General features: G+C 33.4%; 1 protein-coding gene across 4 annotated transcripts in view; it reads right to left on the reverse strand.

The window, feature by feature from the left end:
* PTPRK (protein tyrosine phosphatase receptor type K) overlaps positions 1-24,669 on the reverse strand; it is a 524,091-nt gene that overhangs the window by 102,845 nt on the left and 396,577 nt on the right. For all 4 annotated transcript variants that reach the window (XM_054697815.1, XM_054697816.1, XM_054697814.1 and 1 more), the window contains exons 8-10: positions 8,403-8,705; positions 1,860-1,969; positions 722-923 (exon numbers count right to left, since the gene is read on the reverse strand). In XM_054697815.1, coding sequence (XP_054553790.1) covers positions 722-923; positions 1,860-1,969; positions 8,403-8,705 — 615 coding nt within the window. The remainder of the gene's footprint in view (positions 1-721; positions 924-1,859; positions 1,970-8,402; positions 8,706-24,669) is intronic.

The raw sequence follows: 24,669 nt of genomic DNA on the forward strand, positions 1-24,669 counted from the left end.
TAAGTGGGTGATCTTTTGAAAGATGTATTTTTTTTAAATTTAACAATTCAGTTACATATAAAAGATACAACTATTTTAGTAAGCTTTAACAAGTACAAGGCTAAATTCTGGCAAAAATTTAATAAAGTTTAACGGATGACTTGACTGAAGGAGGCATTATATCTGGAAAGAAGCTTGTGAAATGCATTATGAAATTGTGAAAGAACAGAAAATTTAACTGTATTTATCAACCTAAAACTCTCCAAGATACCCCATTCAGAAATTTGGAGTTTTCCATAAGATTTCCAAGAAAAACAAAAAGTTCATATTTGTTTAAAATTACCAGAATGTCAGGGAAAATGGCACAGGCAAGGTATGTGGTACTAAAATATTAGAGTACTCCAATTTTTAATAAAATCCACTTATGTTAAAAACCTGATAGCATTTTAACTGCCAAATCTTCGAAAGGACAATGAATTTATTAACATATATAATGAACTTTGAAAGACTGCTAATAATATATACATTTTAAAATGACCACTGTCAATTAAACGTGACCTTTTAAGATTATGTTTGAATTTGGATTTATGATCAATAATAATCTGTATTCAGGTATTTCCTGAAAGTACCTTCAATCATGAACAGAATCAGTAAGTGAGATGGACGACAGTCAGTGTATATGTGACACTCTAGGACATGCTGGAATAAAGCAAACCTGCTTGCACTTTGTTCATTTGCATACCTGAGATATTGGTGGTCACATTGATAGCTGTTGCTGGTCCAAAGCCTTTGACTGTGCTGGCTCTTATGAAAAACTGATACGTAGTTCCAGGATGGAGATGCATAAAGACATGGTGTGTACTGTTCCATAAATTTGATACAGTCTGAGGAGGTCCAGCCACTGGAACTGCAGGATCAAATGATCTGATGCTGCTGTAACTGACCTATTTTAAAAAATATATTTCCTATTACATGGCTAATATAACTATAATTAATTTCTAAATAAATCCCTTTGAAATAAATTAGTATTAGAAATAGATTGCAAGGGCATCTCCGTTGAAAGAAGCATTTTTTTCTTTTCCTTTTTGCTATGATTGCTTCATTGTCAATCTGTATTATCTACATATGTGCATATAGATGTATGAACGTATGTATGCATATATATGCATGTATGTATAGCTATCTTGCTACATATTATTTAGTTATATCTGCTATTTTCTTCCATCAAAAGGTAAATTAATATACTTGAATATGAATACACATACATACAAATTTTATGATTGTAAATTTTAATGCAACAGAAAGTGTTCAACAATATATATGATAATTAACATCATTCAATATTTTGTCAAAGTTATACAAGAATTTCATGTAAGTAGTATTCAAGTATGCTAATGTCAAATTATAAGACTGCACTAGTGATTTTTGTTAGCATAAAGCACTCTGTAGTCACCAGAAATTTAAGTATTTTATGCCCTAATCAGCAGTGACTAAGCAGCAACAAATGTACACACTTGTATAATTAAAATGATCATTTTGTTTCTTCTTTATAACTTCTCATATTTAAAAATAAGAATGATTTGTATTCAAAGTTGAGATGAGGTTTTGGTATAGTTAAAATAATAACATATTTTTCCTTTTTTGGATATTAAATCCTACCCTGAAACAAGTGACATTCAATAGCCTCCCCTAAAGTATGAAATATGTGCTTCTTAATTTTACAAAAATGTATATATTATAAACATTGGTAAGTCTGTCGGACAAGGTTAAGCCTGCCTCCCTAAAACAAATAATAATCTCTCTATTCGAGGGAAACTAACTTTTTCCTTTAACTTTTTCTTCATCCTACATTTCTATTAACTTCCTCATTCTCCCAGTACCTCATATTGAGTAATGATTCCATTTGGATCCAAAGGTTCTTTCCAGTTCAAGAAGATCTTATTTTCAAAGGATGTTCCTTGAAGAGAATTGACTGGTACAGGGCCAGGCACTACAAATATACAAACGTGGGGTTATAACAATCCTTACATCAGAATCAGAACAAGTTAAGTCATGTAAAGCTAGGTACACACAACTAGAAACAACATCAAATGTGTTTTTAAAAGCTAATATACTATATGATCGATGTTCTGACTATAGTACATAGAAATTTACACCAAGTTTACTAAATTGATTAAGACCTAGATGCAACACTGGAAGTATGAAATAAATTGAGGAAATCATAGCCAAACTCTCAGTGACACTGGCTTCAGTGATGTGACCAGGGACAGAACTCCAATGGCAAAGAAAACGAAAGAAAAGTTAAATGAATGGGACTACATCAAACCAAAAAGCTTCTTCATAGCAAAAGAAACTATCATTAAAACAAAAAGATGACCTTCTGAATGGGAGAAAATATGTGCACATCATACATCTGACAACAGGTTAATAGCCAGGATTTACAAAGAACTCATACAATTCAAAATAGATGCTTCTCCAAAGAAGACATATTGATGGCAAACAGGCACATGAAAAAATGTTCATCATCACTTATCATCAGTGAAATGTCAATCAAAACCACAAAGAGATACCACCTCTCTCCAATGAGAATGACCCTCATTAAAAAAAAAAAACCAGAAACAACAAATGTTGTCAAGTGTGTGGAGGAAAAGGAATCCTCACATACTGTTAATGGGAATGTAGACTGGTTAGGCCTTATGAAAAATGGTATGGAGTTTCCTCAAAATAGTAAAAATAAAAATAAATCTACTATATGATCCAGCAAATCTAGCACTAGGTATTTACCTAAAGAAAGCAATTTCATTGATTTGAAGGGATGCATGCCAAGTTGTAGAGACAACTTAAACGCCCAACAACAATTCAGTGGCTTAAACTGATGTGGTATATACACACAATGAAATGCTACTTAGTTATTTTAAAAAGGTGAACTCCTGCTATTGATATTTGGCCAACATGGGGTGGAATAGGAATGAATTATGGTGAGTGAAGTAATTCACAAGGAGAGAGACAAATACCAGATGATTTCACATATATATTGAATACAGAGAAACGAAACAATGGAACTGACAAAATTAAACCAAAATTAAACCAAAACAAACCCTAGAAATATGACTGCAGAATGAGGCTGCTAGAAGGGGAAGGAAGATGTTAGGAACAAAGGGGTATGGGGCCCCATGACCTCTGTAAAGGACTATAGATGCTTAGGTGGTGAATGTAGTGTGGTAACATATATCTGAGGAGGTGTGACTCTGGTCCCCTGAATAATAAAATACTGTAAACCAATGTTACCTCAGTAAAAATAAATCAATAAAGTAAGTCTATAAACATCTAATGCAGGAAATGTACAACTGCAAAGTTATTTTTTATTCAAAAGAATATTTTATCACCTTAGAGACTTGACTAAATTGTGTAGTCTAGTTTTCTCTGTTGTATACCTCCAATAACATGAAGATCTCATTTGTAATTTGTTTCAAGAACAGAGTTGTATTTCCCTGAAAAAATTTTTTGAAGATTATAAGCCCCAAGAGTCTCCATAAACAAAATTCATAAAATAATGGATGATGAAAATAATTAGCACTTTAGACTCAAAATCCAAATCACATAATACTGAATTAGAATGCCCCATTAATAATCCACATGGCTTTTATAGCCTACATATTATAAATTTATATAATTTTAAAATGACAGCACTGATCATTACAAATGAAAAACTAAGATGAGTAAGTTCAAATATCACTGTATCACTGCTTCAGTCTTTAAAATGAAATTCACTTTTTCAAAGCTATGAATCAAATCATTTTATAACATCAGACTCATTTAGAACTCAACAATCAGTATAACAGTTCTGAAGTGCCCCAGGTATGACAAGATCTGAGAAACCTTCATTCTAGTCCTTATTTGCAAATGTCATATAACTGTCAATACCCAGTGGCAGCAATGAATGATGTGTCAGCTTCTATTCACAAACTACAGGATGCTTTTGTGGAAATGCATTTTTCTTTTAATATTTTACTTAAATGTGTAGTTGCCATTTATTCACATAAATATCCAATTTCTTGTCCTAGTAATATTTAAAAATATTCCTCATCCATCCTACTTTGCCTAAAAATGTGTTTTCTTTTGAAAGTGTTGACCTCAATATTGGGCAAGTGTGATTTTTAATTAATATTTTTTTTAATCTAACGTTTCAGTGAACTTCACACATGACATTATCTAGAAATGTAGTTTCAGAGTATACAGCAATTTTGTGAGGATTGAAATAAATTAAAAATCACTGGATCAAAGGAAATGCAATGTGTCGTGGCTTGCAGCATCAAGAAATTCTGAATGATATGTCAAAAGAGTAAGATTTATTTCAAACACAAGGAGATGATGAATGATGTTATGACCTCTGGGACAGACAACGTAATTTGGTACATTAATAATAAATTCATAAAGGAAAGAAACCCATAGTAAATAGGAAAGATGCCAGCAGTAAACTTCAGAAGAAATGTTCAGCTAAGATCTCTGAGAAAATTACCAAAATCATTCCTTCCACTGCACTCACACCCAGATCCACAATGTGGGCATGTGCTCAGTAGTCAATCAAGGCAGACGGGTTTTGATGTCTTCTCTGTGTAATCTGTGGTATCTACTGGGTCTGTCATGGGCATTATTTTGTTTGCAAAGAAGTACCTGTTATTTCTATTAGACTGAAATGACATAAGCATAATATAACTGAGGAAAAAACACTCTTCACCTTTCTGTACATTTCATAGATGGTAACTACTGTGGGCAGAAGGAGGCAAAAATCCCAATTAGTGAGTGAATGCTTATTTGATCATACAATAATCACTACTTGTGTTCCCAATTGACCAACAAATATTAAACGATATCGTGGATATTTAAAATTGCTCACACATTAGGGACACTTTAAAAATGTCCATAATTTCACACTGGAAAAAGAGTAGAAATGTGGTAGTGTCCCTAGAATTAATATATTTCTCTTACACATGTTTGGTTTTGTCAGTAGGATTTACTTCAAGTACCTACATGCTAAATTAATGGGAGGGAAAAGTTTTGGGGGGAATTGTGGACAAGAGAATTCTATACCACTGATTTTTCACTTAGGCCAGTATAGCAGATGAGAGAAAGAAGTATACTAGCTGAATGACAAGACACACACACAATAGGTGGGACTAGGGGTATGGACAAACTGTATTCAGTAACTCTCTGCATTGTGAAGGAAGACAGACATTGTCTGTCTATATACAGATAACATCCACATGTAGTTTCAAGATTTTTATAAACATAGCGCTAAGTTGCTAAGACCAAGAACAGCAGTGTTCACTTTGTGGGAAATGTCAGTTCACATTTTTGCATGAATAACTTTTAATGAAGACAGAATGCTCACTTTTATTCCCCTACTTGTGTTTTCTTTGAGAGCTGTTTCAGCTAAATATTTTTTGCATATAAGAAAGTCCCTTAATATATAACTCTCAAAAGAAAAAGACAGGAAAAATGAAAGGTGGGTGTGGCAAGATTACTTTAAATATGCATTATAGCCTTTAAAATATAATGAATGTAGCCTCCCTGGTGGTGTAGAGGTTTGAGCGCAGCACTGTGAAACTGTCTGCGGCCTCTGCAATGTGGGTTTGATCCCCTGCCCGCCAGGGAGATACCCTTGTAGAGCAGCAGACCTCTCCTGTCTTACCCGCAGCTCCCCATCAGCATTGTCTTTCAGTCAATCCACCTGTTGTGCTCCCCACTCTGTCTCTGATGAATCCTCTCACCCCCCACCCCGCACCTCTGGCCTGTATCCCAGTTCTTGTATAAATAAATAAATCTTTAAAAATATATATATATAATGAATGTACATTTAAAAATAGCTTTGTATTAGGAAAAATATCCCCAAACTAGACTTTTCTGCTGAGCTAACACCATAATATTGACTTTTATGAATGCTGGGATAAAAATGAAAACAAAATCTCATACAAAAAATTCTACCCATGCATTAAAAAAAGTATGCAATAAATTAAATATACATTCTACCTTAGGGTTCTGGTGGGAAATCATTTTAGCTTTGCGCTCATGATTTATTAATGTCTCCAGAACTCTTTCACGGAATTATATTTTTTTATTAGATGGTTGATAATTTATTCTTTTTCTATGTATATAGGGCAGCAATAATTTAGTAAGACTGACTTAATTAGATCATCATAATCCATAGATCTTTGCAATAATAGATTATGATTTAGGTATTCTGTGCCTCTCTCAGGAGCACTGAGACACAGCAAGTATTCTACATAGAAACTAAAGCTTTCTGTGCAGATTTGAAGACTGTTACTTGCAAATCCTTCAATCATTTAGTCTTCTCCATAAAATTAAAGGAGAAAAGAACCGCACCATACTATGTGATCATGTTATGAAATAATGATACATAACTCAGTAGCATTACAACCAATAAAAAAAAAATCTTTAAAGCAGAGGTTAAAATAAAACAGAAATAGAAAATAATATCAAAATTAGAATGTAGAATTAATGTTATTTGCTTTTATGAAACTACTTTGGGGTAAAATAAATAGCATAGTGACATGTTTTATCAATTTAAGACATCAATCAAAATTTCTCAGCAATCCATTTCCTGATTATTAATCTTGCCATATGTAAACTCAAAAACACATTAAAATTTAATGTATATGGAAAAATATTATATGTCTGACTTCATTTTTTGGTTCATGGAAAGGAAAAACAAGCAAAAAACCATACCAAACAAAGCTATCAAAATGAATTATATTGTTAGAGAGTCATTAGTTAAAAAAGCACAAAACTCAAGTTATTGAGTTGAGTCTAAAACTACAAATGGAAGAAATCATGTTCTTTTAAATTTTAAGTGTATGAAATAAACATGTAAGTAAAAACATGGGTAAAAAATATCTAGTGTAATATAGATATTTTAACATCTATACCACTTGATAAAATGAGTAATAAATTTTCAGAACTTTTGTGTCTGTGTTTATGTACTACAATAGGATTTAATACTAGTTAATACAGTAACTTCATGAATGATTTAGGATAATTGAAATTGTTTCCTTCAAAATCCGAGTTAAATGGGGTTAAGGAGTTCTCATTTGCTTTAATACAATGAAAACAACAGGAAAAATGAGGCTTATTTCCACATTCAGAATGAGAGAACTTGGAGTGATGGGGATTCCTAGGAATTATGATATAGTGAGCTATTTTATGTCAATCTCATATATGGTAGACATCAAAATACACATTTGACCCCTAAGTTCAGAATGGGTGAATGTGGGAACATTTCAGATATTAAATACACCCTGTTTTCTGAAACCTAAACAAAAAGTATTTTTACTAGTTGATAAACTAATCAAGCAGAATTTTAGAAGGGTATAGAACCTTATAGATTATCTAATTTAAACTTTTCATACCAAGATAAGAAAATGGAGAGGTAGAGCAGGATTTGCCATGGTCAGAATTATCATCATCCGGACATAATGCCCATGACTCCTGACCTACAGTCTGGCTTTGCCTCATTTCCCTATGGAGCACATTTCTTCCTACATGCTTTCATTCATAAAAGGAAATTATGACAATAAAATGTCTTATATTAAAATAATATATAACATTAAAACATTATAACTTATGAACATGTTTGTATAGGATTCAACATACTTTTGGTGTATTCATGTACTACTGCATATATTTTATATTCATTTAATATAACTATAGATGCTTGTTCCTATTAGTTAATGATTCAGAAGCATCAGTAAATATTGGGCAAGCTATAGTTCAACTAATTGGTGGTAGTAAGATGGATAAAAGATGATAACTTGCTGATAACTGGTAATGGCCTTTACTTAAATATATGAATGGTGACCTTTTTTACACTTAGACTTATATAAAGTCATCAAAAAATGAATGAAATAAGTTAAAAGGGTTGTTTTCAAATGTTATGGTAAATGAAAACATAAAAATACAAAAATGTAAAAATACAAAAAACTGAATATTTAACTAAGCACATTTAAACATCAATATGTCATATGAACACACACGCGCACACACACATATACACATAATAGATATAGTACCATAAATGTTGAAAATTATTTTGAACATATAATAAGAAAAACCTCTACTTAAATTTTTGGTGTTGTGGCAACTTCTCTAATATTATATAAAATGAAAAAGAAAATACAGGCCCAATTTATCTAGCATTTGGATGCTTCTCTGAAGAATATTATGTTTTTGTTTTTTTTGTTTTTTTTTTTTTGGTAAAAGGCACACTCTTTACAAAGTTAATCTTCTTTGAGAGAATGTAGCTCCAGAATCAAATTCAGTATTAGGTAATCTAGAAAAACTTTTAAGCAACCACCTCATTCTTGCTATATAATTTCCCCTTTTAAAATCAGGAAGTATGAACATACCATCTTCATCAGTTTGAATAATTGTCTCTTCACTCTCCTTCCTGCCTTCAGGATTGGTTAGGATCATTTTGAGGCTGACGTTTGTATAAGGTGGCAGATGGTTCACAACATGCTGAGGAGCTTTGGGGTCCATGTCTAAACAGTCTGCCTTGCTCTCGTTGTGACCGCGGAAGTAATGGTAGCAGATAGTGACATTAAAAGTGTGGCAACGAGTAATGTTGTAACCCAAGGATTCCCAGTCCACAGCGATGTGTCTTGCCTGTATCTCAGCAATCTTCAAAGTCTTTGGGGTTCTCATAGGTTCTGAAAAATAAAACAAAGATCCAGATAGCTGTCAGCTTTACCATGAATATTTATGGAAAAATAAAACATTGCGCAGAACACCACATGTACAAACCTAAGAAAATTTGGAAGTCATCCTGAATTTTGTTTGTATTTATATATTCATAACTTTACTCTTGACAGTTTCAGTCAGGGACTATGATTTACCAATAGGAAAAGAAATGAAGTGGATATTTGTCAACAACTCACAGTACACAGGAATCTGGTGGCAAAATAACCTGAGAACTTAACCACAATACCTTTATAGTTTTTGTTATGGCTCATTTTCTCATCTTTCTTTTTTTTTTTTTGTCCTTACTGAGCAAGTGAATTAGCTAATATATCAATATATAATAATGGATAAGAGCCTACATGTTCTGCTCTATGATTTGTCATGTCACCAAGTTATGCTGTATACTAATTAGTCTAACTGTAACACTAAACTACCATTGACAAAATATGATGCAGATATTAATTAACATTTATTATTTAAGTAATGATGTTGCTCAGCAGAGCAAAAAAGAATGTAAGAAAAATTACAAGAACATGTGTATATTCACATTGTCATCTATCCTTCTTGATCTCTATTTTTTCCTAGGAATTTCTGACAATCCATCCACTGTCACCCAAACCAAACAGGGAGGTGACTATTCACTCAGCTGGAAAATGCTGGCAGAACTAAGCACTCTGAAGGTTGGAGTCCATCCATCACTGTTTTCTAAGTGTATCCTTTCCTATGCAAGGCTAACTTTAATCGTCTAACTTAATCAAAATAATTACACTTTATGAAAGTCATGGCTATGACAATGTGCACATGGCAAACAACCAATAAACAGCATAATTTTAATACATTTATTTGAGGAAGAACTTAAATTCAAGGCCAAGATCAAGGTCTTGTTTGTGTCTCTTTTTATCTTAAATCACTAGAGAGAGCCAATATTCTGGGGTTAAACAGAATTTAGTAGGGAAAAAAGGAAAAAAAAATAAATAATTCAAAAAAGACCAATTTGGGTACTTTTTATAAATTTCCATTTCTTAGATTAAATCTCAGTTCCTGTAAAAATAATCATCATGGTACACAGATGGCAAGCCCAAATTGGGATTCTAGTTCAATGTATTTAATGTGTTAGCTGAAATACACTCTGGTGGCCATTTAAATTAAAACTTCAAAACTGCAAAAAATATACACATACATGCAAATTAATCTGTGGTAGAACTGAATGCTTAGATTTTAAATGCTGCCTGCTAGTCTTCTGACTGTTCAAAGTATCTCATCTCCCTATTATACCACTTGTGTCTCCCTATTATACCACTTCAAAACTGCAAAAAATATACACATACATGCAAATTAATCTATGGTAGAATTGAACGCTTAGGTTTTAAATGCTGCCTGCTAGTCTTCTGACTGTTCAAAGTATCTCATCTCCCTATTATACCACTTGTGTCTTGTATGCTTTACCTTAAGCACTGTAAGTAGGCTGGAAAAAAAGATAAGTCTTTCTAATCATTTTTGAAATTCTTTATACTAGGCACAAGAGTGAGGTAATGACACTTTCATTTTAGTCAGAAAGCACAGTCTTAGGCACGATGGCCCAACAGCTGACTAAGCAGTAATAGGCAGGATCATTCTGCATTTTCCTGATTATGATTGTGCTGCCTGCTAGGTTAACAGTCAAGTACAATTGAGTGGCCTTGTTCAGCTTAGATCATACGTTGTTCTGAAAATACCTAGAATGAGAAATTAAGATTCTGCAATATATACCTTAAATATATGAGTGAAAATCACCCATACAGCAAAAAATAAAACACAATGAAGATTACAGCTCTACTTAGTATATTTAGGACTAATAATAGTTTCATTTACATCTCCCTTTGGATCTGACATTGTCTCCTTTATGACTTTCTCTGTTTCTATGTGATCATTCTATCTCAGTCATCTTTTCATTTAATTTCACTATTCAATTTGTACTTACCTTGATTTCTACTACAACTTTGAAAGCATAGCTAGATAGCTTACATACTAGGACACTGACATACGATAACAGAGTACCCCCTATTCTCAATTCTTATATTTTTAAGAAATAGAAAAAGAAATATTTATTGAGTAGTATATAAAATATACATATATATACATATATATGTGTGTGTGTGTGTGTGTGTATATATATATATGCATCACTTGTGAAGGAGGGTGAAAGGATTCACCAGAGACAGAGTGGGGAGCAGAACAGGCAGATTAACTGAAGTACGCTGCTGAGGGGAGCAGCGGGCGAGACAGGAGAGGTCTGCTTCACCATGTAGGTTATTCCTCGGCTGGCTGGGAATTGAACTCGCGCTGCAGAGGCTGCGGTCACCTCCACATTGCTGCGCTCAACCCCCTGCGCCACCGGGGAGGCCCTATATATGGTTCACTTTGAATGATATTTGTTTTGGTGTATTTAAATGCTGCTTACTTCAACATTCCCATAAATTATATCAAAATTCTCACTGAAAATCAGGAAAGCATAGTTAGATAAATCCTTTATATATGTATCAACCAACATAATATAATATCAGTAGCCAACACCTATTAATTGGCATAAATCAAAATAATTGTAGAAATAGCTATGTAAGATGCAAAGAATCATTTAACAAAGTCAATATGGAATTTACAGCGTATTTTTTCATAATACATTCTGGAAGCTGAACTGTTATTACTAAAATAGTGCCTTAAAATATAATTGTATTGTTTTTAGTGCAATATAAATGAATTACACACAAAGTAAATATACGTGCACATTTCAAGCCAAAACTTAATTATAGCATCAGTATTAACTCAAAGACACTGTGCAAATAGTTTTAATTGGCATATGCCTTAACATTTTTAAACTTTAATTAAACTAGGACCTTCTTAGGTATACAGTATATACCAGCACACATATGTATTCACGCATGCTTATTTATGTACACATAAACATACATACATGCATGCATTAATGCATAGGCATGCAATGCCTCTGAGTTCTATTATGTCTGACATGGGATTACAAAAAAACACACATACATTTTTAAAGTAGAGTGATTATATATAGTAGAAACTTGAAACTGCTCTACTACCATGAAACTTATTCAAAGAAAATTCTATCAAAAACAGTAACATTACATAAATTCCTCATCCCAACCCATTATTCCATTATTTGTGCTTCATCAAAAACTGCACTGTATTTATGAAATATGAACACATAAAAAAGTTCAAATTTCTATATTGAAATAATTACCTAAATTGTCATAGACTGGAAATAGAAATATATTGCTTAGGAACCCACTATTTTATATACAAGATGCGCATAAGTGCTGTTTTTAGGACAAAATAATATGAAAAAATGATCTATCATGGTGAGTGGCACAAAGAGACGTAGCATAGTAAACAATGTGTATAACAAATACCATAGTAACAGCAACTATGACAAAATAATGAAAATCACATTCAACAATGCACTGTATGTCAAGTATTTTGAAATATATTTAATGTTCTTTTCTCTCCAATTTTGTTTCTATTTTCAAACTTCTATTATTCATTTCATACAAATGATTTTATAAAACAGTTCTCTCTCTTTATCCTTCATTTTGTTATTCTGATAAATACAAATATGGGGAAAACAAGGAATCAAAAAAAGGTGTGGGACAAAGTTTTGGAGAAATTTGGGGGGAAAAACTATAGCAAAGAAATAAAATTCATGAAGCAAAGGATCATATGAAAATATTTTGAACAAGTCATCTATTATTGATCTAATAGGTTATGAAAGGCATGCATCTATTAATCTAAAAACAGACTGCTTATAATATAAAGTGTATAATACCAGATATCGTGGAGGATGCTAATGTGACCTAAAGACATTTCTCATTTATATAATAAAGATGTTAAGTTAAGAAAAAGATAATATAAAATTAAAGGAAACAAATATGCAGAACACAGTTGTAAACAATATGTAATCCCATTTGATTGCTGCACAAGTTGTCTAGTAGCAGATTATATAGGAAAAATTGGTTGGAAAATGATTAGGAGAACATTGAATGTCATGATGAAAGACTGAACTTGAGCCAATGGACTATGTAAAGTCATTGTGCAGGAAATTAATCAAATAACTGCTTTTAACAGTTCTGTTAGGTGTGCAGATACTGAAAGTACAGAAATCCAAAGATGGCAATGTATTAAAGTTAAGGGGCTAAAAAGGAGTGTGACTTCAGGCTAGAAACTGGTAAGTCAAGAAAATCTAAAAATTATGATGGTAAAAGAAAAAATCATGAAGTCAAACTTTGTAGCTCATTCTATTTTTCAAAAAGCTGTGTGTTCAGTATGCACACTAAATAATCCAACACTTTCCCCTAAATCATCAATTAGACTAGGCTAAATTTATGACATAAGACTAAGAAAACAGGCAGATGAATTAATGTTTCAGGCCAAATAGGATATACTTAGAGAATAGGGTAGAAAGGGGATTGCAGCAAGAACATAAAGAAGCATGAGGGAATACTGGAACATAAGCAAAATCTCATCCTTTTCATTCAACTCTAGGAGAGAAACTCAATTCTTATTAAGTGTCCTGTGAACAGATATGCAACTAAACTGGCAATATGATATTCCTGGAACTTCCAGTCATTCTATTCATTCATTTTCAATGAATCTTAGGAAAATTTGTTCTAAGTTAAAATAAAAAAAGGCATATGCAATGAGAAAGCATTTCCTGCCAAATGTAGATTAGCCAAATTTACTCATTTCTGACATGACATTTTTCCGTTTATTTGTTCGTTTATTTCCTAGTTTTTACAGTAAAAAAGGCTAACCTGACATCAAGATGAAATAAAAAGAAATGGCAGAAAATTTAAACATCAAATCTATAACCAGTATTATATAATTGGCAGATAAATAAAGAAGCAGCATATCACTGTCTTACTTGAATTCTCAATAGATCAAGCATGGGATTTATGTCTATAATTGTGTGTCTAAAGAGGAAATAAAGAACTACACAATGATCCTTGAATGTTAAAAAAATAAAGGCAAAGGAACAGATAAAACCTGTTGACTTTGAGTCTCCTCTCAACAACATGATGATTTAATAAGTGGTACCAGATACCCGACAAAAGACAATTCAATTTTTTGGTACTTGCTAAACAACACGTGACATGACAGGTCAATATCCATGTCCTTTTGTAGTGATAATCTCTAGTTATTCTGAAAGAGTTGTGAAAACAAAAGCTTTAGCAGCTATAAGAGAATTGAGGGCAAGGATCATATTTCCCTAGAATCAGTTTTTAATGATAAAACTTATTATCCAGCTGCCAGTCAGAGAAAAATAGAAGATTTCCCAAAGCTCATGCCAAGTAAAAAAGCAAGATCTTGTCAAAGATGTACACAAAGTAAGGACACTGAAGCATGACAGGAGCTCTGCGCTCCTGGCTGCCTTTTCATCAGAAATCCTCAAAGCTGACTGCAGTGCAAAATTTCCATTCCATTTATCAAAACAAATACTAGGAAAGTGAATTTCCTGATTTTCAGGAAAAATATTTGTTAGTGTAAAATATAAAATAATTTAGGCTAAATTTCTGAATAAAGGTGAACATTGGTATACACTGTGGGAGAAAAACACTTAAGGTCTTTGGTAGATGGCTTTTTTTTCTCAGTTTTGATGCTTTATATTCTTATTATTTTTTACTACGGTGAAAGTTTTATATTGCACATCTTTTCAATTTCATAGCATCATTAGTCTTGCCAAAAAGATTTCATCTCTGCTCCCATGGGTCAAATTGAGTTAATGATAAGTTGGTGAGATGACTTGATTAGTACTGTAACATGAAGCAGCCTCAAGTCAATTGTCATCTCTTTTGACTTTCTGGCTCTGTTGTTGAAATGACATGCTTGGGCTCAGGGGATAGAGAGTGACAGGGGGTGAATGGCTCACTCAGTTCTCCTGCAGAGTCACAGTAATATTTACCAAGTACCATCAGAACAATAAGCACACCATTAAATTAAACCAAAACATGTAATTTTCACTGCTCTGAAGAATGTTACCAGGATAATTCTAATGAACTTAGTATTTGCATTCCCTGTACAATAATGCCAAGTAAATAATTTGATTTTTAAAGAAAAATACCAAGGTGATATGCAAATCTAGATAATTTTTCTCCCAACAGGTACATCCAACTAAATGTACCATGAAGCCTAATGTTCAAAATACTGGCAGCTGAAAATTTATGGGCCTTTTGTTGATCATCACTTATATTTTTATGTAATAATATTAAACTATGAAAAAAATAGGTAATTAAAATCAATAAATCAAGTTCAATCCATTCCTAATATTGCATAGTACATGTATGTGTTATAATTTAAAGAAAACTTAAAAAATAAAACATTCTCTATAGATAAGTGTACTTGGATAAGACATAAAACAAAACAAAGGCATTTTCTTTATTTTTCATGAAAAATTTTAGCTGCATCATTAATTAAACACAAAATGTCTGACTGATTTGTATATAACCCTAAAAACATTAATACGGAAAACTTTATCGCATAACATACACCATAAAAAACAAGGTGACTACTTTTAGGGCCTCCCTGGTGGCGCAAGGAGTTTAGTCCTAGCACTGAAACTATTCACAGCCACTGCACAGAGTTCAATCCCCTGCCAGCCAGGGAGCTAACCCACATGGCACAACAGACCTCTCCTGTCCAGCCCACTGCTCCCCTCAGCAGTGTATTTCAGTCAATTCGCCTGTTCTGTTCCCCACTCTGTCTCTGGTGAATCTGCTCACCCTCTCCCCCGCCTGCCCCCCCCCCCACTTCAAGATATACATGGAACAGACTGAGTCATTCCAGTTCTACCAGCAAGGTGAGTGTGTATCAGCCAGTAGGTAGTAGCTAGTCTACCTGAAGATTCATGACACACCAAGATCATCAGATGGTCCTACCTGACGATTACAGAAATGTAAGTAATATATACTTGCCTTATTCCATGATTAGATTTGTGATTAAATCCATGTCATTGATATAATTTCTATTCCTTATCTCTTCATTTAGTAAATTGCCTTAATATTTGTATGAAGATTATGTCAGTGGTCTCTCTATAGAACGATATTTTCAAATTCTTATTTTTCTATGAATGGATTGTGTTAGTCCACTATATGCTTATTAAATTCTTTTTTAATAACAGGAAACTTTTTTTAAATTTTTTAAAAAGATTTATTTATTCATTCATTCATTCATTCATTCATTCAAGCACTGGGTACAGTCAGAAGCACGGGAGGGTGAGAGAATTCACCAGAGCCAGAGCGGGGAGCAGAGCAGGCAGAGGGAGGTCTGCGCGCCATGCGGGACCCTCCTCGGGTGGCCGAGGAGCAGCCGGGGATCGAACTGGCACCGCAGAGGCTGCGGGCAGCTTCGCAACCCAGCGTTCAACCCCTGCGCCACCAGGGAGGCCCAATAATAGGAAACATTTATTAACTACTTGATATGTACCAGGTACTGTAGTAGTACGGCATGTGCCTTAAAATATGAATTCAAATGGACATTATTTTATCTTCTTTTCTTTTATGGTCTTTGAAAGTAGGTTCATTTTTTCACCATAGTATCATTGATACAAATATATTAAATATTGGATTAATAATTTTATGAATGAAAAGACAAGTCAATAATTTGTTCTAAATGATAACTGAAATAGTAGTTTTCACAATCCTACTCTATCATTGCCACATAGCATTTATTAAAATGTTTTTACATCAATATGACTTTGTAAATGCATGTAAAAGAGAATATGTAATACAGCCTAAATTTCTGTTTTAAAGTCTAACAAAAACAAAACCATATCTTTTTTGGTCCTAACCCTTTTAACACTAGTTAAGTGCAAAAAAACATGTTTTCCTCAAATATATATCTCCCTTACAAATATCTTACATCTGTCCTTGAATGAATTACTCACTCAATTTAACCTAAGAAATTTTTATCAGGTGCAATATAATGTTAAGCGGGCTGATTTTAAGTGAGTGTATCTTATGACATGGAATGCTCCATTTCCCTTAAAATAAGCCACAACAATTGCATTGCAATGATAATCCAAGTATGTATGGCTCATTTTACTTATTACAAAGATTATGATTTTAATATATCAACTTAGGTCTTTGTTTCATTCCTTCTGGAAGCATACTAAACAGACTAATTTGATTTTCAGCAAATTTCTGGAGAAAGAAGAGACATTTTCTAAATTACAATGGAAAAAATGCTCAAGTATACAAATTTCAAAAGGGATAATGGTTATTGATTCATCTTAACACTTCATTTGATTTTAAAAAATTCAAGTGATGGGTAACATGTTTGCTTCAGAAAAGTAGAAAGATAGGTAAGAACTGCAGGGTTGATGATTATTTGTCCATTTCCTTTTTTGAAGTCACCATTTATTCTCTGCTTTCATGCATGATTAACAGCTTGCAGATCCTTCACATGTAATCAATAGCTGTGAAGTTTTATATTAAGTTTAGAGATTAGACAGCCTTGATTATAAATTTTATTGATTTGTACAGCTTAGCTGCAGAAATCCCTGTACATTTTTCAGAGATTAAATTAAAAGGAGATATATGGCCTACACAGTCTAGAAATGCCAGTGTGATTATAAGGTGTGACCTCTTTATACTCATTTCTCTAGATGAATAAAACCTATCTAGTACACTAAAACATGAATCAGCATGTCAACAAGCTTCAAGCTGAGATAGTAAACACAGTAAAAATGTGACAAAAAGAATTACAAAACAGCAAGTAAATCTGCCTACAACTATAATTAATACAGGAGACTTGCAAGGATTAATTGTTTCAGCTTATTTGTAAATTAGGCAATTGACAGAGATAAGAATAATGAACTCCATAACATCTACCTAGAAAATCAGAACTTATATTAAACTGGAGATTCATGATGTTCTTTAAGATGAAGTTATAAGGAAAAAAAATTTTAATAACTGGAAAAATAAATATGATCATTTTGAAGTTAATGAATAATCTAGTCACTATAAAATTCATAACCAAATTTGCTCTGAATATTCTCACCTTAAAAACTTCTAAAGAATTGTGTTCCTTTTTACATCCACTATTTTAATGCCTGAATAAGTCCACAAAATAAATGAACAAATAGGGCCTCCCTGGTGGCACAGGAGGTTAAGCACAGCACTGTGAAGCTATCCACAGTATCTGCAGCACAAGTTCGATCCCGGGGCCTGCCAGGGAGCTACCCACATGGCGCAGCGGATCTCTCCTGTCTTACCCACTGCTCCCCTCAGCAGTGTATTTCAGTCAGTCTGCCTGTTCTGTTTTCCTCTCTGTCTCTGGCGAATCCTCTCACCCTCCCAAGCCCGGACCTCACAGGCAACATTTTTAAATTTAAAATCTTCCTTTTTCCTTTTCATGTTCTATATAACATTCTGAGTATCATTCACTTTTGTTCTTTTTAAAAATATCTCTCATTATAATTGGGTATGTCCCAGATCTACATAATTCCTATATATGATGGCACATAAGGCAGAAATAATTAAAAGATAATATATTTGGCATGCACTCTCTACATTTCGTTTCATTACCATTAAAAAAGTATTCTACAATAAGGTTTAGTGCATGGACTGCTTTGAGCCAGTCTAAAGGGTTAGAGAAATGTTCCAGTGTGTTTATATTGGTGTTGAAGAAATTGATTTCCCCTTAAACTGTATAAATAACAAAATAACCCATTTACATTACATAACTTATACAAGGTATTTAATAAAGACTTTCTATTAAAATCTAATACTTTCAAGTGATTACATAAACATGAAACAAAACAACACATATAAATGACAATTTAGGAGACTGCTTTGTTTCTACAAATGAGTCCCAGTGATAGTATATTTTGGATTACTTTATATATAAGTTCCAAATTTGCAGATATTCATATATGAATATCTGTAAACAAAGTAAACAAAGAGGGAAATGTGCAAATGTGGGCCTCGCTGGTGGCACAAGGGTTTAAGCTCAGCACTATGAAGCAATCCACAGCCAGCCACTGCAAAAGAGTCCATACCCCGTAAGGGAGCAAACCACATGGCACAGCAAACCTCTCCTGTCTTTCCACTGCTCCCCTCAGCAGTATATTTCAATCTATCTATTCTGCTCCCCACCACATCTCTGGTGAATTCTTTCATACATATCCCAACCCAACACCTCTGGCTTACAACCCAGCTCTTATATGCATAAATAAATAAATATTTTTAAAAAATGAAAAGAAAGTGTGTAAATGTGTTGGGAAATTTACTAAATTAGTAAAATAAATTACTTTATTATTTTGTTTGTTCTGATATAAGCTACTTCAGCAATCACATTATTTCCATATCTAAATCTGCATTACAGGGTTTCCCTGGTGGCCCACGGGGTTATGTCTCAGCCCTGTGAAGCAATGGGAAGCCACTGCAGCATGAGTTCAATCCCCAGTCAGGGAGCTAAGCCACATGGCACAGCAAACCTCTCCTGCTTTGCCTGTTGCTCCCCTCAGCAGTGCATTTCAGTAGATCTGCCTGTTCTGTTCCCCACTCTGTCTCTCATGAATCTTTTCATCCCCTGCACCTCAGCCTGCACCACAGTTCTTCCATGCATAAATAAAAAATAAATAAATCTTAAAAAAACCTATTTAATATATTTTTTTTCTATTCCTCACAACATTCTTTATTCCCAGAGTTAAACTATCTGAATAGAATAAGGCATTGGGGAACTTGTTTCTATGTATAGATAAATAAATCTTTAAAAGTAATAAATAAATAAATAAATCTTCATTACCTGTCTCCAGAATCATGCCAGTGAGTTTTGTTGTCTATAGAAATTTTCATTTGAATGTTCAAATACATTTAAAACAAGATTCATCATCTTCCATTGGTGTCTGCCTTCTAACCTTTCTGCTGTTATTAATGACTGTAGTTCCTAGACTACAACCTTGACAATATCATTGACTTCTCTGTTTCCCACATAGCAGCCTCATCAGTTAACAAAGCTATTTACTTCATCACTTCATAAAATCTAGAACATTTCTTTATTCTTTTAGTCAGACCCTAATTTTCTTTCACCCAGACCTTCCAAAGAACAGTTGTAATTACATAACTTGTCCATTTAAAACATTATTGAAGAAGTGTCTAGGTTAAACAAATACAGAAAAATGCTTGTCTTAGAACCCAAATATCTCCTAATACAAAATTATCTCACATCCTTCTCCCAATGTCCTCATTCCAACAATCTACCCATTAGAAATCAAAGCTAATGTAGAACTGCCCAGCACATGTACTATTGTCCATTCCCATCCATCTACTTAGAGTATCTTACCTTTACAGATGTCCTTACTGAAGTGGTTCAAAATTAAAAATATATTTTCTTCCCATTGACACCTCTATTAGAATTTTTTTTTAAGATTGATTTATTTATACAAGAACCAGGGTACAGGCCAGATGTGCAGGAGGGTGAGAGGATTCACCAGAGACAGAATGGGGAACAGAACAGGCAGATGGACTGAAATACACTGCTGAGGGGAGCAGCGGGTGAGACAGGAGAGGTCTGCCGTGCCATGTGGGTATCTCGCCAGCTGGCACGTCTGGTAGGTGTTTTCATTGTAAGGAAGTGACCATTATGAAGGGCCATTAGAAAAAAACTCCTTGTAGATATTCTGGACAGGGAAAAACTCACATACTCTTGCAGTATTTCTCCATTCATGCTGAGAAGAGTGTGCATGGTAAACAATTTAATTATTAGTCTTCAGCTGGATAGCTCCTTGAACTCCAGATTCCTATATCTAATTGCATACCAAACTTGACTGTCTAGAGGGCATCTCATGAAATTTCAAAAACTGAGCTAATGCTCTCACACAACTGCCCCTGTAAGATGTCTGTCTATTACAGTAAAAATAGCTCCATGACCAGTTATCCAGGCCAAACATATTGGTGTCATCTAAAGGCCTTCCTTGAGCTTACCCTTCACATCCATTCTCTGTGCAAAACAAGTTTAAGATTCCAATCACATATCACTATCTCCACCTCTTCTATTTCTCCATTATCTGGGCCTGCAATTAGTAAAAGTATCTTTAATCTGGGATATATGTGTTTTCTCTTTTTGCCCCTCTTTCACATAGTTGTCAGAGGGATCCTGAAAAAGTCTCCAGTGACTAGCCACCAAAGTCCTACTGAGGGTAAAAGTCATCATAGTGGATTTATATGTTCTTCACACTCTACTACATACCACTCCCTTTGCCCCCCCACACACTTGCTTCCAGCCTGTTCTCATTTCCCACTACTCAGTCCAACTTACTCCACTCAAACATACCAGGAACATTCCTGTCTTAGGCAGAGCACATTTGGACTTGCTCTTCTCTCTTTCAGGAATGTTCTTCCTCCAGAAATCTCCTTGTCTTACTCCCTCTTCTGATATGGAGTTTTATTCAAATGTCACCTTCTCAGTGAAGCTTTCCTTGATCATCTTATTGAAGATTCAATGCCCATCAACTACTTCATTCTTCTCCATAGCAATTATTGCCATCAATTATCCTTCATGTTTCACTCATTTTATTATTTTCTGTCTGCCCATTTTAAAATGAAACACTATTCAATAAATATTTGGGTTGACATATAAATAGATGAATGAGATGAATGGATTAATAGATATTTGTAGCTTCTGTAGTCATAAATTCCTGACTACAGTTATATATTTTTGTTGAAGTTTATTTTCAAAACAGAAAATTCCTATGTCTAAATTTAGTTATGAGGTTTAAACAATTTACCACATAAATTTCACCAAATATTCTCTACATGTTTTAATTCTTAAGAAACAATACACATATTTGCAAACTGTATATTCCACAAGGGTTTACTATCCAAGGGTGAATGAAAAGACAAACTCATATAATTCAACAAAATGAAAAACAAATAACCCAATCAAAAAGCAGACAGAAGATCTGAATACACATTTCTCCAGAAGACACATAGATGACCAATAGGTCACATGAAAAAATGTTCATCATCTCAGGAAAATGCAAATCAAAACAATGAGGTATCACTTAACACCTGTGAGAATGACCAATATCATATTAAGTGTTGATAAGGGTGCTGCGAAAAAGAAATCTTCATATTCTTTTGGTGGAAACCTAAACTGTTCCAGACTCTATGGAAAAACAGTATGGAGAGTCCTCAAAATACTAAAAAGTAGATCAATCATATTATCCATCAAATCCGCTAATAGGCATCTACCCAAAGAAAATAAGAACACTAACTTGAAGGGAAATATGCATTCCTGTATTTATTTCAGTTCTGTTAACAATAGTCAATATGGAAACAACTTACTGCCTAATGACAAATGATTGGATAAAGGAGATGTAGTATATGTGTGTCACACAATGGAATAACACTCAGCTATAAAAAATACATGAAATCTTGCCATCTACAACAAATGGAAGGACCTGGGGGAGACAATGTTAAGTGAAATCAGTCAGCAGGAAGAAGTCAAATACTGAGTCATTCACTCATGTGTCAATATAAAGAAATACAACAAAGGAACTGACAAATCCAAGCCAATACAAATCTTTGAAATCTGACTGCAGAACTGAGGTTGCTAGAGGGTCCAGTGGACTATGGAAGAAGTTTATCGATACTTTGGTGGTGGCCATGGTGTGGTAAAATATATTTGAAGAGGTGTTGTAAACCAAAGTTACCACAATAAAAGAATGGATAAAAGTAAAAAGGAAATGGTTAAAACATTCTACCTGAATAACAAAAATGTCAAATTACTCTGAGAAACCAAGTGATAAGAAAAGTCTACTGTAGACCCTTGAAAAACAGAATACTAAAAAACACTGAATACTGGAAATTTGAAGCATGTTTAAAAATTTATCTATCTTGAATATCGGCTTAGTTTAATGGTATTCATTTTGAAATGGCTTTTATTGTTTTTTGATCTTTCAAGTATTTTTCTTATTTTTTCAACTAGAGAGCAAGTTTCTCCAGGGCAAGGAACACATTTACGACTTCACTTTTTTCTTATTCACTGCTAAGCATAGAGTAAGAAAGTGATGAATATATTAAAGTTAAGCAATTTTACCCTAAAGCAGTTTTTATGAAATCTAATGACTTTGAACATAAAATACCAAAATAAACCTCATCAAGACAGAGAAAAAAAATCCTTGGAGTCCGTGGATGGTATTTTTAAAGCACAGAAAATCAGACTTTGGGTAGCTTAGATTATTTGATATTCCAACTTAAAAATTAGATATCCTATATAAATTGAGTTTAATTTATAAACAATTGACTTTGTTTTAGGTTACATTGTAGAACAGATGGTGTCATTAAATGCACATTAAATTATTTTATCATTCATGTAGAGATGTAAAGAATTAGTTTTTAATTAGAACTTGCATTAGTACTGTTTACCATGAATTTACTGTCAATCATTCTCTTTGATTCCAGGGATCAGGTACCTTTGGGCACTGCTTTTATTTCTTGTGCTTGTTCATTATAGTGCCTAGAACAAGTTTCAAGGTTTATTCCTACCATCTATGTATTTTTGTGATATATTTCTAAAAAAGGAATGCAACCACAATAAGAGGGCAAAGACCCACCTTTTTTAAAAATTCCATGCAGGTATATGACATAGGTTAAAGGAAATGGTCTGCGGAATTAATTGGGCTTCTAGTTACTTAAGTATAAACTACTTAATATCATAAGCTTCATTTTCAAATCCATGAAATGGGGGAGTGAATCTAGAACTACCTCATAGAAATGCAGTAAGGAGAAAATAAGACATTACATGTAAAATACTTAGAAAAATATCTGGCACGTTTTATGAATAAAAAGATTTAATTTCACTGTAGCTATATATTAGTGGTCCAGTAGCATTATCACTTATACAAATAAAATCCTGGAAAAGTTGGAAGGAATTTTTTTTTTTTCAAACTGAGTTATATGCTATCTATGGCAGTTTAGCCACCTTCTATTCCACATGATCAAAGTAAAAGAAAATTAATTTATAATTTTAAAAATGCCAAGTTAAATAATTTTTGGGTAAAAGGCATGGTTTCTAGATTATTCTGCTCATTTTCAGGTTCTTGAAAAATCTGTGGTAGCATCCAAGGGGAAACATCTAACTTCAACTAAAAACAGCACTAGGACCTATCAGAAAACTCAAAGAACAGATAATACTGTTGAACATAAAGCTTTTTCACTAAAATTCCATGAGTCCACCCACTCATTTTCATAAGTGAATGCAAACGCTTTTGCTATACAGGTTTTCAATATATCATTATACACTAGTACCGAAAATGTCAAAAATTCTTATTTTGAATGTAAAGCTATAGGGAGAGCTGTTTTAAAATGTTTGTTATTTATGTTCTATATGAATGATTGCTCAAGGACATTTCTAGCAACCAAATGTTAGGATCAAACTATAGCAATTAAATACATTCTAATGTACTCTAATGGCTTCTTGGATTTTTTAACAAGTCTTGTGCCAATGTAAAAAAATTGGTAAATATAAATAACCTTGTATCTAATAAAAGTTGCTTTGCTTTAAAGTTTTAGTTAATTTTTGGATTCCTAGTAGATCAATCATCTAATGCATTCTCATAAATACATCAAATTTAAAAATTCAAATAATTATACTCAACAATTACGGTTATTGATACTTCACTGGCATGTAGAAATTTTGCTTGTTTTTAAGAAATTTAGACCATAAGAAAAGGACATTGAGAAAATCATGAAACTCTCTGCTCCTCCAGTTCTACAGACACTCATCTTCTTTTTCATGGAGGAGACAACGCAGCCCCTCAGACATCACGGTGAAGGTTGGCGTGAACAGATTTGGCAGGAGGTGGGAATGGATGGCTGGTTACCAGGCCTGATTTTCACTCTGGCAAAGCGGTTATTATTGCCATCAGTGACC

The sequence above is a fragment of the Talpa occidentalis genome, unplaced genomic scaffold, assembly GCF_014898055.3.
Source record: "Talpa occidentalis isolate TD23 unplaced genomic scaffold, MPIMG_talOcc4v2.1 talOcc4.2, whole genome shotgun sequence".
In the NCBI taxonomy this organism is placed as follows: domain Eukaryota; kingdom Metazoa; phylum Chordata; class Mammalia; order Eulipotyphla; family Talpidae; genus Talpa; species Talpa occidentalis.